Source organism: Lissotriton helveticus, chromosome 2_1 (genome assembly GCF_964261635.1).
Source record: "Lissotriton helveticus chromosome 2_1, aLisHel1.1, whole genome shotgun sequence".
Lineage (NCBI taxonomy): Eukaryota > Metazoa > Chordata > Amphibia > Caudata > Salamandridae > Lissotriton > Lissotriton helveticus.
In genome coordinates, this window is record NC_136059.1 from 1,116,999,388 (window position 1) to 1,117,019,004 (window position 19,617).

Genomic DNA, 19,617 nt, shown 5'->3' on the forward strand with positions numbered 1-19,617 from the left:
GTCCACCAGAAATGTCGTAGGGCACCCTGCTACTTCTGCTTCCACATAGGGTCCCCTCTGATCTACCTCTAAGGCTGCCCCAAGGGTGCAGTCTTCTCTTTCCACTCTCTGTCCGGTTAATGGGTCCACATAATAGCACTCTTCACCTTCCACAAACAGGGGCATTTGTCTATAGGTCTTACCCATACTCCCTACTCGAGGAGGTTGCGGGAACTGGGCTCGGGGAGGAGCCCCCCCCCCTTTGAGCACCTTTCCTTGGTATGGCGTCGCCCCTCTCATAGGTGCGCTCTGGACCTCTTCCTCCTCTATCTCTTGCTCTCCGATCTCTACATTGTAAGGGCACTCGCGTTTCCAATGCCCCAACTCGTTGCACTGGTGGCACCTAGTCGTTTTCTTCAAGGTAGCTATGTCTACTCTGGGTCTGAAGGTAGTACTCTCCTCATTACCCTTGTTCTGACTGTACTGCTTCTTACCTCCTGTACCTGTCCCTTGCTGCTGTTGTTGCGGTCCCCCCTTTCCTGCTGCCTGCAATTGTACCACCATCAGCTTCTCTTTTAGTTTCTTAGCCTTGGAGTCTACCTCATCACAGCAGTACCTGGCATATCTCAGTATTTCATCTAGGGGTCTACTTTGCCAACAAATCGAGTGTTGCTGAATCATTAAACTAATATCCGGTCTCAGTCCCAGGACGAACTTGGACACGAATTGCCCTATGTCCTTTGGATCCATTACATCCAAGCCGCTATACTGTTTAAACGCCTTCAGCAATCTCTCGTAATATTCATGGACTGTCTCTTTGGGTTCCTGTCTCGTTCTGTCTATTCTGACCCAATCTATGTCTTGCATTGGCACCTTCTCTTTCAGCCAAGTCATCACTCTCTCGAATTTTGCCATCACGATCTCGGACGGCCCATTAGTCCTAGCATCTCTCTCTGGCTCCGTTGTGGGCCACTCAGCGCTAACCTTGCATGCTGTCCACAGATCTCCTGGTACTACAATGTCAAACAGCGTGTTCAGATCTATCCATAGGACTTTTGAGATCTTTACAAACCTCTCGACTTGCTTGTACCACTCCACGGGGCTCTCTCGTAACTTGGGGAAAGATGTGGTAAAAGCAGCTAAATCTCCCCTACTCCAAGGGACATGTACATAGCTCCCATTGGCAACTTCACGCAAAGGGTAAGCTTCTATTCCCTGCTGTCCTGGTGTTATACCAATCCTGCTTCTTCTGCCGGTCCCTTTCTTGGACCACCTCTCTTCCCATTTATCTAGTGCCCTCCATGTCCTTATTCCAGTAATCAATTCCCTTATGTGTGTTTTCAGCCCAATCGTTCTCCTCTCATCTAGATCTCGATCTGAGTAATGTAGCCTGTGGTTACCCTGTAATGCTTTGGTTCTTGACAAGTCCACCATATATTTGCCTGCTAGTTCGACTAACTTCTCATGGACTGCTCTCGCCTTTCGTGTGATGTCCTTTGCCATATACAGTATTTCATCCTGTTCATACATTTCCATTCTTTCTAAAGGCAGGGTACCATCTACCATGTCATCCAGATCTGACCTTAAGCTGGAGACATCAAGTCTCTTGGCTTTTATCTCAGCTCGCAATATGTCTTTTGAAGGGGGCTCACTGGTCTCCCTACCATCCCAACTTCGAGCTCTGCGTTTGGGCTCAGGAGAATTAATGGGTGGCCTCCCTTGCTCCCATCTCTCCAGGTCCCATGCTCGGCCATCCAATCTTGGAAGGTGATGGAACACGGGCCTTTTATCCCTACTCTCTCTCTGCCCACTCTCGTCTTCTTCTCTCCTCTCACCGCCCATCTCTCTGTTATTTTCCCTCTGGTCGCTACACTCCCTTTGCCTCGTATCGCTCAGTATCCGATACGATCCTTCCTGGTTCCCCATATTCCCTGGGCTGCGCTCATTTCTGTCATCACAGGGACTATGGTGCGACCTCTCACAACTCCCATTCTGTTCTCTGGTGCCAGGCACACAGTGTGGACACTTAAAGCTGTTCCTGTACTCTTGCGCTCTCCTCTCCCCTTCACTGAGTATTGGGCACGCCACCCCTTCACTCCCGGGGCCCCCGTTTTCCAGGTCTGTTCTACCTCCATTCCGGGCCCAATGGGTGACTCCCCTACTCCCTCTACAGTCCCACTCCGGGCTACTCTCCCCAGCCCCGCAGTGAGTTCGTGCTCTGCTGTCCTGACTTTCCCTTTCTGCTTCTGCAGCATTGATGCACTTTTGAGCCTTCACTGCCTCATCCCACTGCTTCATGTACTCATTTAGCTCTTGAAAGGATTTTCGTCCAGATCCCCTCAGATCCATTGGCCATCTAGGGCCCCCAGGATCTCCTCCTGGGTCCCCTGCTGTGTGCATCGGGGTGCTCCACTCTCTGGGTATCGGCATCTGACTTGGGGAATTAGTGGTATCGTTCCTCCTTGCCTGCTCTGCTCTTTCTCTGTCTTTCCGTTTCCGTTCTTCCCCTCTTGCTCTCTCTTGGTCATATATCGATATTATAGGACCTATGGTAACAGGTACCTGTAGTGCATCTGGCAATGGGTAGGATGTGGCGCTTTCCGTTTCCGGCGCTCTTTGTACCACAAACCTACCGACTACCTGTTGCACCTGACTAGGCTGGAGCAACTCTTTCTTTGGCTCAGGATCCCACTCTGAACTGGGAAGCGGTCTATGCTCTCCTGCATTGCCCCCCTTTGCTCCTTCAGTATTCTCGACCTCTCCCCCTGCTCTATTATACGGGGGTGGCCTGTCTGTCAGTAATCTGTTTATCAGGCTGTCCTCTGTTTCGCTCTCGTCATCTTCTTCTAGGGGGCTTTTATTTACTGGCGCCTCTAACACTGGGTACAGTTTATTTATTTCCAAATTATGCACTCTCCATCTTTTAGCATCCGCATCCCACCTGGCATCCTGTACTGCCCTTACCGAGCGTTTCACCCTTTCTTGTCGTCTGTTCATATTCCTTTCATGCGCTGCCCTAAGCCATGCTTCAAGGGCTTCAAACTGGGTTGGTCTAGGCAAGGGTCTCTTTGAGGTCATGACTGATTTCAATCGATGTAACACCTCTAATCTGAACGTCCCGTACTTCGGGAACGTCAGTTCCTCGTTTCCTTCAGTAATCTTACTCCACTCTGATATCCAAAGGATCGTATGCAACCCAACATTTACTGCCATATAACGAGCTGGCGTACCCTCCGGCGGGGCTTCTTCCCCTTCATACGATCCCCGCTTCTCTTTCTTAAACATCGCTTTCAACCATTTAAAGCACTTCATAATTATGCGCACAAAATCCAGCCTCGCTACCCTGTTTACTTCCTGATGACAATCCACCAATCCTGTCGCGGCTTTGCTAGCTTGGCCTATCACAGCGCGGTCTTTCTCCTGTTGGCCAATCACGTCGCGACCCTGTATGACGTGTTCGCTAGCTGGCCTATCACAGCGCGGTCTTTCTCCGGTCAGCCAATCACTGCGCGACACCACCTGACGTCTCTTTTCTCCGCTTCGCAGCAGCACCCCTCCTTTCTCAACTCGTCTCCCGGTTATGCATGCGTCCCATTCATACACTGAAAAATGACTACTTCCGACCAAGCGGTCACTTCTCTCGACTGTACGTCCACAGTCTATCTGTAATTGTCAACACAACTGACGAGCTATCGTCTCTCTGATAGGTTACTTACACACACAGTAACTTCCGACCAGCGTCCGTTACTCACGCACTCACTCTTACGTTCCCCCTATCTCGGTCTCTCGGGTGATCAATGGTACCTCATGACCCCCTTCACACTAGTTGACAATTACTCTGGGTGTCCGATACACCCGAACCACTTAAGCTCTCCTTGAACTTAAGATTTCCACCGGTTGCGCGCGCTCACAACCTGTTCCACAGTCACTCTACAGACATTTAACTCCGCCAGACATTACAACATAGATACAATACAAAAACACCGCAATCTAACACGCATAACCCTTTATACTCACTCTCAACCGATACTGCTGCTTTTTCTGTCTCACGTCATCCGGATCTTCATCTGCGGGCTGTTCTTCCGATCATCGATTTCTAGGGGCCTTGGGGTAAGCTAACCTGGCCTAGGTCACCGTCCTCAAGAAGGCAACCATCCTCTATAGCTACCAACTGAAAGGGCGAGATTTTGATCGATACCTTATATCTATTGATCCAAACCTCGATCTGGTCGACTGAACCTTTATTGCCTGTCTTGGAAGGAAACAGTACACCTATCTGCAAATTAGTTCACCCAAGAAAGGACTCTACTCTCAAAGATCACGGACAACTTCTAGGTTTCAAAAGTTTATTGTAAAGATATAATGAGCTGCAAATACAAGCATCTCAGAATGAGATTCACGAGATACACAGGTCCAATTACATACATGTGCTCTCGAAAAGCCCTCAGACGAGCAACAGAAATCACTAACACAAGTTCTAAAAATAGCAAAGCTATCAGCATGGACGCATATCTCTCCTTCATTTAGGTTGGAGGAAAACAAACACAGGTTAGGCGTCCCTACCCTGTTCTAGATGGTATCCCTACTTAACCAAATCCCAACCTAACAAAGGTGTCAGCAATGAATGACCCCCAAGGGAAGTCACCCACTCTAAGTCTCTTGGTGAAAACCTAAAGTTCTCCAGTCATGACCCCTCACTGCCTACCCATCCGCTCTCTAAAGGGTCCTCAGGTCTCTGCTCTAACTCCACCCAGGGGTGCTGTCCCTAATACAAAACAGTCAACAACATTTGAGACGCCCCTTGCGAAACGCCTCTCACGTGGTTCAACTTCAGGCTTTTTCCATGATGCTTTGTATTGGGCCTCAGACGTTAGAGTTGACCTTGCTTCTCAGTCTCTTCTCCGGCCCGCTGATACCCCTTAAACATTCCAGAACCCTCCTCCATGTCTGGGCCGTCTACTGAACAGACCTCTATTCATTCACTTATAATTGGATCCCCCCTTTCCTGTTGCAGACAGATATCTGCCGCCAAGAACCCAACTCTCATAGACTTCTAAAAAGGCTTGCAACATTTCTCAGCCCAGACATGTACGTGTAAATCAATGCTAAAACATTTCAGGCCTACAATATTTCACATTATGATTATAGCATTCAATTTCTTCATTTAATTAAAGCATGTTAAAACTCTTATTCTATTATTTAGAAAACATTACTCTAAATCATGGCCCATTAATGCAATGACCAAAAACGTTAAACAATCTGTGTCGTGAAAAGAAACACCTTCCCTTTTAGCTCCAGCTCTGGCCCTGAGGCCTACCACGTTCTGCGTTTTACCACAGACCATCTTATATGTTAACAGCTACACGACATAGATTCAAAATAATCACGTCTAATAAAATCATATAATGTCACACATTTCTGTATTAGTTCCACTTCTACTTAAATCTCTATATTAGCTATACATTTAGAATATAATTTCATATACTATTAGCACTCATGGCATTTCTCTTCATGAATTATGCTCTCTATAGGTAAGTGTGATGTACTCATATATTTATATCAGTTTGCGCTCTCTCACCATCGTTTACCTCGTTTGACATGTTTTTATCCAATTTTATTTTTATTGTTGCCCGAGTCATTCTGCCTATTATTTTATTGCTGTGCGTTGTCTTTTAATATATTGCTCCTCCACCTCACATCCGATGTCCGTATGAGTGCAGTCAGGTCCATCATCTTGAGTCTCAGATTTTATTGTTCTGACGTGTTAGGGCATGCGTTCCCCCGCCCAACCCTGCAAGAGGCTTGGATCTCTTGAGAGCTGTGTTCTATCGCTGCCGCTTGTCTCCAGTGCTTAATTTGTAAAATAATAAGTGCCGTGGCTCTCGTAATAATGCCACTGCAGCTTGCACCACACATTACCCCTGCAATGCTGCCAATGATAGTAACAACATGACTACTAACCGTGTCGAAGGCTGGTTTATGTGTTTATTTATTTATCATTTTTTTCGAACATTGACACCTGCTTCAGTGCGCTGGCAGCTCTGAATGATATGGGCCCAGATGCACCAAGCTAAAACCCGCTCGCAAAGGGGCAGATTCTCAGAATCTGCCCCTTTGCGACTGGTATTTTTGCATTTGGGATGCATCATCCCAAATGCAAAAATTGCAATTTAAGAAATCGCAAATTTACGATTACTTAAATTGCTATTGCTTTTATGGAATCTCAAAATGAGATTCCTTAAATGCAATGCATAAAAGTTAAAAAAATTAGCGAATTCGCTAATAGGGGGAGCAAATTACCATGAAGTTGAACTTCATGGAAATTTGCAAAAACTTTGAAAAATGCACTAAAGTGCATTTTTCAAAATTCCATTTTACACACAAACATGCCCTTAGGGCACGTGTGTGTGCAAGATGTACCCATATGCAGATTTCAGGGGTGCAACAGGGTGTCCTTTTGACACCCCGGCACCCTTGAAATTGCAATCTCAATTTGCGATTCTCTAATTGAGAATCGCAAATTGAGATTGTCTTCCCATTCAAAGGCCCATATGAATGAATGGGGAGGTATTCCTTAATTGCGACTCGCAATTTGCGAGTCGCAATTAAGGAATTTTAAGAAATCGCTATTTTTTAAGTGAGATCTTCATGCATAGCATTTTGCTATTCCTTATTAGCGAATCCTTATTTTTTGCTAATAAGGAATCGCAAAATGGGGGCTTGATGCATCTGGGGGATAGTTCCTGACAGCTGTACAAGGTCCTAACCATGAATCATCATGGTTATATGAGCAGCGGCGAAAGGCTAGGCTGAACGCGCTCCTGAAGGCTCTTTTGTTAAGAAACTATGAGGCAGTCAAGAAGTAGTTATTACTAGATGTTTTCAACCTTTAGTCCCCACTGCCAATTTGTTTGATGAATATTGTTCTCTCTGATAAGACTCGTTAAGTCAAAAGTAATCTATCGATTTTGAGATACCTTTTGAAGATGAGCTGCATCCTGTGTATAAGTGTACGGTCCGGCAGGGGTTACTAGGCTAGGCAGGCAGTGCATTATCATCTTCAAAAATTGTGGAGCCAGAGCTACAACCACGGTGATGACCATCACGCCACCACGCTCCCCCCAAAAAAGCAGCATTGGTTTGTAAATGGGTATGGCATAGCTACGCGCTCCTGCTACTACTTAGTACATGCTTACCGTCCCTTACTTGTGGTGGGCCGGGCGGCTGGGACACTGCTATGCCTGCCTTTAATAACTAGTTAGGCCTGGCCTGGGCCTGGTGCTGCAACTGTCTGCCCTCAATGTCGTGGGCTGACTTAAATGACTTATACGGTGTGGATGTGCTAGGCTGCGGCAATCTTTAAAAAATCTGTGAGAATCGTAGCAAGAGCCCCCCTGCGCTTATCGCTAAGAGTTATGACATGTGGTTGATGATGGGCGGTGGGGGCCGTGATCTTCAGCTGCTCACCTGTCCCTGCCTCCCCACTCTCCATTGCAGGTAGATATGGTTGCAAAAGGGCGATGCCAAACATGATTTCACGCTTGCACGACTATGATACAGTTTTTGAGAGAAGTCAGCCTCAGGGCTGTAACGGGAGTGGGAGGGGCAATGAATATCTGTGAGTTACAGGACTTAGGGGCTAGAGTGGCGACTTTGAAGCTAATTACCGGGTTCGAGTCTCAGCAGCAGGCTCAAACATTCTGTGATTCTGGGCAATTTACTTATTTTCCCTGTGCCTAATAATAAATGTGTCCATCTGCAATGCAGCTGGTGCTGATGTAAAGCGCTCCGATTATAACCTTCCGGTCGAGTACGCGCTACATAAAACTTCCAACAACAAAAAAATATTGCAGGGGGCATTATTTTTCTTTACGCCACAGGCTGGCCTTCCCCGGCCTAGCCTCTCCTAAACTGTTACTAGGGTTACTTGGCTTGGAAACACTACAGCCAAATGGTGCATCCCTCGGAGTGAAAATCTGCAGCACGCCTTTTGAGAGTTACTTTCAACTGGCAGGCTATATCATCAAGGTGACATGCAGCAGATTCGTGTAGACCCGGCCCTGATAATTAAGTGCCAGTGCTTAGCACCGGAAAGTACCAGCACAAATTAAGCACTGCTCACGCCATTCATCCGCGCGTTACACATAGCCCATTGCTTGCTGTATCCCCTCCTCTTTGCCTCCCTGAATACCTCTACTATTAGTTGGCTGCACACTTCGTATGACGAGGCACCTTCATGATCCTTAGGTATATTGAAAACTTTCTTAGTGTGGACCTCCAGGGCTGTCTGCAAGGGCCCATGTTATAAGTGTTGCTGGGTCCTGTAGTGAACTTGCTGTTTTTAGAAGCCTTGGCATAAGAGATCACACCACATCCAGTCACTCAGAACCAGCTACCAGGAACATGATCAGTCTTTGTTTAATTGCATATTGGTATCTCTACCTCTTGATGACTTTGGGCAGATCTGCCATGCAACATGTCAGACTGAAAAGTGTCCCTCACACTCTCCTTGCTTCTTCACAACAAGTTATTTAAGTCAGAATCTAAAGAACATATGATTGGTGTTCCCCTAACTTTTTTTCTTCAGACATCCTGTTTTGCTGAATTCGTTTTTACTGATCTTGGGACTCTGCACTTTACCACTACTAAAAGTGCTTGTGCTGTATCCTTAAAACATGGTACGATTGGCTTATACCCAATTGGCATATTTTATTTACTTTTCTGTCCCTAGTAAAGTGGCACTACCTGTGCAGAGGGCCTGTAAATTAAATACTACTAGTGGGCCTTCAGCAATGATTGTGCCACTCACTTAAGTAGCACTTTAAACATGCCTCAGGCCTGCCATTGCAGCTTGATTGTGTGCAGGTTTAAACTACCAGTTTGACCTGGCAAAATAAACCTTTTGCCAGGCCCAAACCTTTGTTTTTAATACATATAAATCATCCCTAAGGTAGGCCCTGGACAGCCCAGAGGGCAGGCTGCAATGAATTTAAAAAGTAGAGCATGTACTTTTAGGTTTTACTTGTCCTAGTAGTGAAAAACTCTTAAACTACTTTTTCACTACTCCAAGACCTACCTTTCTTGTAGGTTAACATCAGAATTACCTTAGTGTGCTGTAATTTCCAAATGTAAGCAGGTGACCAGTTAATGTTTGGTGTCTTTGTAATTGTAATGAAAAATTCAAATTCATGGTGAATTCAGATTTTAAATTACAATTTTGAAAATGCCACTTTTGGAAAGTTGATATTTTCCTGCTTTAGCCACTTGGTGCCTCCAGCCTATCTATCGGTCACATGACAGGATGTAGTTGACAATTGGGCTTTGTGTGTCTCTCCTAGACAGCCACACACAATAGGGAGCTTAGTTAGGTGTGCCTGGATGGGCCATCACTGGCAGGATGGGAGAGAGGAGCTGGGCACAGCCCCACTAACACTTGAATAGGCCTTCACACAAGGGCTACATACACCCTGTAGATAGTCTGGTGCCAGGGCAAGGAATGCAGGTCACCTGTGCACTTCAACTTCATGCCTGTAGAAGGCTCTCACCACTTCAGAGGCACAACTTGTTATAAATACTGAGCCTCCGACACAAGTTCTTCAGTACACTTGTGGACCTGGGGATACTCTACCAGGACGAAGGACTGCTATGCTGCTGAAAGGACTGCCACTCTGCTGGACTCCTGCTCTGAAGGACTGATGCCCTGCTGTACTGCCCTACTGCTTGCTGCCCTCTTGTCTGGGTGAGAAGTGTTGGGCTTGCATCTCTTCAAACCAGACCCCCAGAGTGACTCAAAGTGCTAGTTGGCTGGCCTACTGGTCTGAAACCTCAGGGACACAACAGACTTCCAACAGGCTTGCACTTGCACTTGGACGTTGCCATCGGTGAGTCTACCCTGCCAAGAGGACCTACCCCAGTCCTGGACCTTTGGAAGTGGACTTAAGGTGTTCTGCCTGCCTCTGTGGATCCATCAGAACGAATGTATCTCTTCTGCTGTGCAGTGCAATCCCAAGCACAACTGATTCATGGCTGATGCTTTGTGGATTGGACTTGTTACAACGACCAACATTGGTGCCGCAGCCCGCAACCTCTTTGGAACCGTCACTGCGTGATGCATCCTCGGCGTAGGCCTTCACATCTTGGCGACAGATGCCTCGACAACGAAGCAGAACTCCACATCGCAGTTCCTCTGAACCAATGCATCGCCCTGACTGCGCATAGCATTCTCAAATCCGGACCACGCATCGCAAGCTCTTGTGGATGGGACCCTCAACATCGATGCAGGACCTCGCATCATAGCCTCACTGCATCTTGGAACTGAGGCATCGCTTCGGGTGCACGACACACCTTCAACTTGGATCCTCCCAACACTCCGCAAACCAGAGTTTAAGGTATTCTGTTCAGCGAGCCTAACTGGGTCACTGTAGCTGGCCCACGCTCCATCGCGGTTGTCAGGAAATTGTGACTTTCACCCAGTCCGACATGACCAAGATATCCACTTTGTGCTTTTTGGGGCTATCGTCACTAAAATCTTTAAAATGTCATATGTCATACTTTTGTAATTTTAGACTTGTTTTATTTATTAAAAATTGCTCTATTTTTCTAACTTGATCTGGGATCCTTTTTCTGTGGTGTTTTCACTCTATCACTGTTTTCAGTGTTGCACAAATACTTTTACACATTGCCCTTAAGTTAAGCCGGACTGCTCTGTTACAAGCTACCAAAGGGTAGATCACAGGTTCATTTAGGGCATTCTCCCTGTGCCAACCATGTAGTGATACCAGTATATACAAATCTTGTCTTTTGCACTACCTTGGTGTTCTTGAATTAAAAGCTTGCATTACATTTGTGTGAGTTCTTACACCGCATTCACACATGGTTAGTGTCAATGTGACCTCTATGGTGAAAAAAAGGAAAACACTAGCATGGTCTTCATGCTATTCCAAATTATATGTAACACCACACGAGAAAAATATATTCATGTGAATTTATGATCTTTTTTATTTACTACCATTCCCTTTCATGCTGTATTGCTTGTTTTATTCAGTATTCATTTGATTAGTGAAATATTTATATAAGTGTTTTACCTTGCACATAGTGGCATCTTCGATAACCTTGAAAATAGTTTGTATTTGTTTAGTGAAGCAAAGCACAGTTATGAATGCATTGTATTGTACCTTTTGATGAGCATCCGAAGAATGTCCTTTGAGTTACTTATGAAAGTGACGACTCGCGAATAAGTTAGGCCCAAACAAGGGTTGCCATTAATAGTGACCACTTCATCCCCAATGCATAGCCCAGCTTGCTCAGCCTTGCTTGGACTCCGAATCTGCAAAGTGTAAAATAACACATTTATCAGAATAAGATAATTATACAATTTCCAGGTCCATTTTGTAACAAACACAACTATGGCTTCTATGTAAAGTCTGAGCATGTAACACGTGTGTGTTTAAGGATTAAGAGGTTTAATCTGACAAGCCTTCACATTTATTTCTTGGACAGAGTATCTTCTCCGGGTCTTTTTCCTTAAAATTGTAACATGAGATTTGTGTTATTTTCTCCCATAGCACAGAGTTAAAAACAAATATTTCAAGATTTAACAAGACGGACATAGCAAATATGATGTTAAGAATGCATCACGTTTCTACCTTCGTTCGTCTTCCAGCCTTCCACTTCCTTTTCACTCACTCCCTCTTTACCTTCTCATCCAAGGACCTTTCATTCCATGAACCCAAGATAAACGATTTCGCGAATCCATGCTCTCTGAGTATTGTTTTTCATGTGCAAGCGGCCTTAATACTGGATTCTAAATCCAGTTATTCACTGCCACTATTTCACAACAGTGTAAAAACAAAGGGTGTTTTGCTCCTGTGACATCAGCAGGGAAAATATTTGCCTCCCAGGGGTTCCCTTGTTTAGAACACTTCACTCCCACCCTTTCCCATCTCACTAGGGTAGCCACAGACCTGAGGGAGGCAGGAGAACTTAGATAGTGCATTGTAATAGCAATAATGTCATCTATAGTATCACTTTGCCCTTGTTAGATGTGATACATATGCATGACCTCAAGGAAAAACAGAGCCTGTATTCCTGAACACAAAAGCAGCATTAGATATAGAAGACCAACAACAAAATTAGTCATCAACTTTCTTGAAAAAGAACACACAAAATACAACATTGAATGGACAGTCCTAGAAAAATTATCCAAACAAGGAAAAGACTTTCCTGGCAGGAAAGTCCTAACAAATGAAGAACAAGCATTGGCATAGCCAATAGGTCTTGTCTTTGGAACCTTATAAGTGTTTAGTTATCCAGCACAATATCCTTGGTGCAACAACATCAAGTGTTGCATGGCTAACCACTTATAAGGTCCCAAAGGCGAGACCTATTGGCTATGCCAATGCTTGTTTTATATTGTTTACCTTTGTTTTATTCTTTTGATCTGTGGTTTAGAAATATGTGCTTCATGTCCCATTAACTTAGTTTTTTAAGGGGGTTTGTCCACCTGGCCCATATTTCAAGTAGAAAAAAGTAGGCTTTTAGCATTTTATAACTTTGTGTCAAATTGTGTCTTCCATTAACTGCCTATTATCTACACATATTGAACATAAGCCCATAGTAGTACTGATTAGCTTGTCTTCTTGTTTCTGCAGATGCTTGCTTATTACGGATTTGAAATTTACCAGAGGGATCAGCGTGACTCTTTTAACAATGTCATACATACCAACATTATCTTGGTTCTCTCACCTTTCACACATTTTGATGAAATAACTGCCTTGCTAATCTCTTGATTGTTTATTAAAAATCGGGGTCTGTCATTTTGTGGTTTACTAAGATATTTAGCAGATTCTGGAAGGTAGTTATTCATTGTTTCCCCACAGTATACTAGAACAAATGTTCCTTTTTTTTTTTTATTCTGTGATTAAGACTGAGCACTGGTTTGATCCTCCAAACATTTAAATGTTGAGGGAAATGCATTAATATTGCTTCTAGGCATATTGCTCACCATTTTATAGCAGTTTTCGCTGTTTCAGGTTAATGGGGTGGGCCTGTTTTTTTAAACAAGATGTCCCCCTCACTTGCTACACTCCCGCGTAGTGATCTCATAAATAATCATATTGGTGTAACGCTGTATGTTGTTTTAGAACATTTTTCCCTTTTTTATTCATCCAGTTCTTATTATTATTCTTTTCCCTCATTCTGACCCTTTTTGTTGTGTTTGTGTTTTTGAAACCACCGCTTTATGAACGCTGTTTTGTAAGACTTCATTAAACTGTTTATCCTAATCCGCGTACTGTCTAAAATGATATTGGTTTCTTTTATATCTAAGCGTTATTCCTCTTTTTCAGTTTAAGTCTATTAAGAGACAATAGTGAAAAAAAAGCAAGAGCTTTAGATTTGTAAATTTCCAGTTTTGTTATAGTATGTCCTTCACGCATTATTGATGATGATTCATAACCAAGAAGTCATCCTCTTCATTGATTTTGTTTTTCTTTTCTACATATGTTCATTTGCCCACCTGCAGCTGTTTCTCCATTTCAAAAACTCAATTTTTAACTCTAGATTTTCAGGTGAACGTCCGCATTCAGACCTTGACTAGATACTTAAAATTTTACATTGATATATTATAACCTTGCTTTTTTAGTTTGACTGTTTCTTTCTTTTTAAAATTGAAGAACTGTGATCCTAAACATGTTGGACATATAATCGAATTTCTCAAAAATCTAGTAAATTTCATCAGTGCACCTTCATTTTTACCAAATAATTCAGGAACTGTGACTCAGATTGGCAGAGATCGAACACTGGATTCCATGCTGCCTTCAGCTTTAAAACCGCGCACAGGAATCTCCGTTTTAGAAGGATAAATTTGTGTTTGTTTCAAGTGCACCAACTTTGGACTAAAGGACTGGAGATTGTTATAACATTTTACCAGAACCTCCCTGTAGCTTCGTAGTGGGTATGACTGACAGGAGAGGTTTTTACAAAGCATAGGAAACTGCAGTTGGCATTTGCAAAAGAACAACAAGTGCACACGCGCCTTGCTCTAAAAGTGGGAGGGGTCGGGGGAGTGCGAAAGCACACAAAGTGTTTCCCTTGCGGGAGCGAGCCAGGGGCACCATGTGTTTGTAAGTTAATTATAAACATATGGTGTCAAGCTCACTCCCGCAAGGGAATCGCCAGACGTGCACGCGTTGCCATTGAAGGCAATGGAACGCGTGCAAGTTTTTGACTGAAAAGCCGAAGCGATAGCTAAAGGTCTTTTGCCTATGCAGCGCATGCGCGCTACGTAGGCGAGACCTAAAAAATGATTGTTTGTCTGTCTACAGCACAAAGAGGCCTCGACGATGAGGTAGAATGGAATATCCGATAAGCACCCATCACGCCTATTCTAAATAACATTAATGAGCTGCTATATATTACCAATAGAGGAGCCCTTCACCAGTTCTCACAGCACAAAACGTGCCTAAGTATCTGTGTCATAATCTCCAGTAAATTGGGTAGGTATCACCCTGTTTTTGTTAACTTGTCTTGTCCTCTCTTCTGTTCCCCACCCCTCTTACCCCTACAAATGTTTCTTTCTTATACTTTATTGTGTGCTCATAGGTTATACCTCCCTTAGGTTATTTAACTGTATATAACCTTCAAATCCTAAGAATTTTGCCTTTCTTCTGTTTTTGATGGTGAGATTCTCATGTACTTGATTGTATTTGCATGGAACTACTTTACCACTGATATTTTCAACTACTCTTTTCAACGTATATATGGCCCCACTGGAGGAGGTGGTTGCTCCTTTTGGTATTAAAATAGTCACCTATGCTGACGACACCCAACTAGTCGTCTCGCTTACCCAACAAGAGGGATGTTGGGACAATCTTTCTGCCTGCCTTGCCGGAATATATTCCTGGATGACCAGCTCGCGGCTCAAACTGAATGGAGCAAAAACAGAGATTATGCTCCTGGGCCACCGTTTTACATCTCTCCCCAAATCCATCTGGCCCCCCTGTTTAGGTGAGTTGCCCGCACCCAAAGACAAAATTAAAAGCTTAGGGGTGTGGTTTGAGCCCGACCTGACCTTTAGGACGCAAGCACAGAAAACCGCAGGCATATGTTTTGGCCTACTCCGGTCCGTGCGGAAAGTTCTCCCACTCCTGCCCCCACATTCCAGGAAATTACTTATCCAGAGGCTAATACTATCTAGACTGGATTATAGCAACGCCCTGTTCTTAGCAGCACCTGAAGCAACCATCAATACCCTTCAACGGGTTCAGAACGCAGCAGCTAGGCTGCTCACTGACGCCTCAAGAAGATCTTCGGCTAGACCGATCCTGAGAGCACTTCACTGGCTGCCTATTCGCGAAAGAATTACTTTCAAATCGCTGTGTATTACCCATAAGGTTCTCCAGGGTAAAGGACCCCCGATTCTCAGGAGTTTGATCTGCCCCTATAAGTCTTCTCGGGCTCTCCGGTCTGACCTTGGAAATCTGGCCAAGGTTCCCAGAGTTAGGAAGGTGCGCACTGGGGGACGCTGTTTCTCGGTAAATGCGGCAAAGCTGTGGAATGCCCTCCCTGGCTGGATGCGAACGGAACCGTGTCACCTTAAATTTACAGAACCGTGTCACCTTAAATTTCGAATGTCTCTTAAAACATTTGTTTTCCCAATGACCCCTAGGTAACGTTATCCTCTTCAGTTTGCTCTTTGTTCTTTTCTGTTATCGCTGGGACGCTTTCGGGCAGCCATGCGCTTTACAAATTAAATTTCATTTCCTTGCCCGTGCTTCTGTAAACCGCTCTGATACCTCCAGGTCTAGCCAGCGCTGTACAACACCTTTAAAATAATTAAAATAAACGTCAATTCAATTTTGTTGCAGTTCTATTTGATTCTGGTTTAGAATTTTTTTTGATATTATGCATTCTGTGGTTAAGTAAACTATAACAAAATACTTCAGTGTTGGACCCATCCCTTATATACAGTTGCTTTAGGGTCCTTCACTACAATCTGTATAATTCCATGCAGGACTAGACAAGTAATTACGCTGTCGCAACAACACAGTGACATTATCAGGTTCATATAGTTGAAAGCAGATGCACGCCACCGCAATAATGTGGCAGCATCATCAGGTCAGGCGGTTAGACGCAGACGCATGCCAACGAGTTCGGGTAGCAACAAACACATTTTTTTTTTAATAACAATTTTTATTGGTTTTCCATCAGCATAGCACTACATACATATGTCATTGTATTCATCCTCTTATATATACAGATAATTATTATTCATAATATGGATCATTACGTTACATCTTTTCTCGCTCTATCATAGATAGCAGTATACATGTGTTCTTCACGACATACGATGGCCATTAGACGATAATATTATTAAGTGGTAGTCTTTTACGTGTTGCATATTCGTAACTATTTCATCAACAAACAAGTATATCAGTAACACCTTCGTTTCCCATTTCTTCCAGGTTCCTTCCCCCCCATGGGACTCAACAGGAATATATTAGACAGCTTAGTATGTATTCCATCCTATGGGCTTGTCTCGGGGTCAGACAATTCTTGCGGGGGTTCACATATATTGCCTCGATATTCATTCCATTTCCCCCATATTTTGGACCATTTTTTGAGGCAACCTCTGTGCACATAGACCGCCCTTTCTGCCACCATCGCCGCATCCATATCGTTCTCCCATTGCGTTCTTGTAGGTATTAGGTTAGACCCCCATTTTCTAGCGATATTACGTTTAGCCAGAGCCATGCCTAGTGTTGCCCATGTCTGCAGCCCTCTATTAAGATCCGTGGGTGACCAAATATTCAATATGCAGCACCTTGGTTCCGGTAGTAGCTCCACCCCACTAGCTTCCGAGATCTCTGACATGAGTTGCGCCCAGTATGTTTGTATTTTAGGGCAATCCCAGAGTATGTGGTAGAACGTTCCCTGGAGACCACAACCCCTCAGGCAGTTAGGCTCTGAGATGTGGCCCAGTTTGTGTAAGAGGGTGCGTGAATAGTATACTCTATGTAGTATCTTTAGTAGTACAAGTTTTAACCGGGAAGGGATTGAGGCGTCTCTTGCAGAAGCTAGTGCATGTAGCCAGTCCTCATCATCTATATCCCTTAGTTCTACCTCCCATTTACTCCGAAGTACTACCGTGGGGTCTTGAAGGTTGTTTAGTAGTTTACGATATGTGAGTGATATTGCTTTCTTTTGGAGATGTTCAGTTAGGAGCCTATCTTCCAAGGGGGAGGAGTCGGCCAGTGTGGTACCGATCGGGATGGCCCCCTGTAGCGCATGTCGGATTTGCGTATAGCGATAGAGCTCGGTATTTGCCATCCCGTATTTGTCTTTCAGGGCTTCGAATGTGATGATTGCTCCCCGGCTCCACATATCCCCTATCTTGGAAATCCCAATTAGATCCCATTGCCTAAAACCTTTAGTGTTAGCCAAGGTACCAAGGCTCCGAGTGTCCCAGAGCGGGGTGGCAAGCGTGAGTACTGTTAGAAAGGCAGCCCCGGGGCGGCAGAAGATGTCTGACTGACCACCCCTAGGTCCACCTCTCCTTCGAGGAGTGGCTGAGCAATGCAGAGAGGCCTCCGGAATGAGGGCCCTCTCTGAGGATCGTACAGCAGAGTAATCACAACACTACAAACGGACACCACGCAAGAGGTCAAGTTCTTAAGCTTTTATAGGTAATAACGGTTGCTGGTTCTTGGCAGTACATACAGATGGATCGAGGGATCCGTAAAGTCTCGACCAGGGGGGTAGGTAGCGGGACAGTCTAGTTTCTGGGCGGAGGAAGGGATACCCTACGCACAGCTCTCAATCCTCGAGCTGGGGGGTTCCGCGAGGTTCGAGCCGCGGCAGCGCCAGCAGGCTTACAGAATGGTTCGGCAAGGTAGGCCGCGGCAGCGCCAGCAGGCCCTCGGATGGTTCAGCAAGGGAGGCCGCGGCAGCGCCAGCAGGCTCTCGGAAGGTTCAGCAAGGGAGGCCGCGGCAGCGCCAGCAGGCTCTCGGATGGTTCAGCAAGGTAGGCCGCGGCAGCGCCAGCAGGCTCTCAGATGGTTTCAGGTTACCGGGAGGATGAGTTCGTCTGGTGTCAGCCGTGACAGCGTCAGCGGGGCTTCCAGTCCAGGATACAACTGGCGTCCTACTCCGGGGCTGGCCCAGATATAGGACGGAGGTCCTTTGATGTCCGGACCCTCGCGCCTGGGGGCCAGAGGGGCCGGGTTGACGTTGTCCAGACACCCAGTAGGGGGGTGGAGCCAGCGCCCAGGGAGGCCGGAGGGCGATCGATACCAGGCGTCCGGGGATGGCTGGAGGGCCATCGAAACTCCTCTTCCTCCGGGGTCTGTCGAGTGGCCACTCGACCACCTGGGTGGATCTTGGTGCCTCGATGTCGGGGCTTCGCTGGGGCAGAGGCTGGGGCCGAGGCCACGTGGTTGTGACGTGGTGGGCCCAAGATGGAGTCGGGCACGGCCTCGTGCTTGGGTCGTGATGGGCCTACGCTGGGGCCATGCCGGTGATGGGGGACCGGGATGGTAGCCAGACCGGTGGTGTTGGGGCGTGCAGGATCGGGCCGAGGGGGCCGTCCGAGGTCCGGTGGCGAGCCGATGTCGACCTGGGCCCGCCATGCGGGAGCGGTAGGACCACGCCAGGAGGCCGGGTCCAACACGCGTCCCCCCCAGCTGAAGGCAGGGGAGAGTCACCCATCTTCTTGGGGATTCTCCTCGCCGAGGCGGAAGAATCGGGACAGGCCGTCAGCATTGGCGCGGTCGTTGCCAGGGCGATGTTCTACCGTGAAATCCATCCCCTGCAGGGAAATGGACCAGCGCAGCAGTTTCGGGTTTTCTCCCCGCATTTGCATTAACCACCGCAGGGGCTGGTGGTCGGTCTGGACTCGGAAGTGGGTGCCGAAGAGGTAGGGTCGGAGCTTCTTGAGGGCCCACACCACGGCGAAGGCTTCCCTCTCGATGGTGCTCCATCGCTGTTCTCTTGCCAGTAGGCGTCGGCTGATGAAGGCCACCGGCCGGTCGATTCCTTCGGAGTTAACTTGGGACAGGACCGCCCCGATGCCGTGCTCTGAGGCGTCGGTTTAGACCACAAACTCTCTGCTGTAGTCGGGGGCCTGGAGCACAGGGGCGGTGCACATGGCAGTCTTCAGAGTCTCAAAGGCTGTCTGACACTCGGGGGTCCAGTGCACTTTTGGTAGTAGTTTCTTTGAGGTCAGTTCTGTGAGGGGCCCCACAATGCTCCCGTAGTTCTTTATAAATCGCCGATAATATCCCGTGAGCCCCAGGAAGGCTCGGACGGCGGTCTGGGTGACCGGGGGCTCCCATGCCCGGATGGCGTCTATGTTTGGTTGGAGGGGAGCCACTTGGCCGCTCCCCACTTGGTGTCCCAGATAGGTCACGGACCCTTGGCCTATCTGGCACTTACTGGCTTTGATGGTGAGTCCGGCCCGCCGAAGGGCCGCCAGGACTGTCCAGAGGTGGGTCAGGTGCTCATCCCAGTGGAGGCTGTACACGGCAATGTCATCGAGATAGGCGGCGCTGTACTCCTCTAGACCGGCCAGCACCTGGTTCACTAGTCTCTGGAAGGTTGCTGGTGCGTTCTTCATGCCGAAGGGCATCACTTTGAAGTGAT

The 19,617-nt window shown here is 46.4% G+C and overlaps 1 protein-coding gene across 1 annotated transcript in view; it reads right to left on the bottom strand.

Moving 5' to 3' along the window:
* SYNPO2 (synaptopodin 2) overlaps positions 1-19,617 on the bottom strand; it is a 742,390-nt gene that overhangs the window by 248,632 nt on the left and 474,141 nt on the right. The window contains exon 2 of the mRNA XM_078675942.1: positions 11,154-11,305. Coding sequence (XP_078532068.1) covers positions 11,154-11,305 — 152 coding nt within the window. The remainder of the gene's footprint in view (positions 1-11,153; positions 11,306-19,617) is intronic.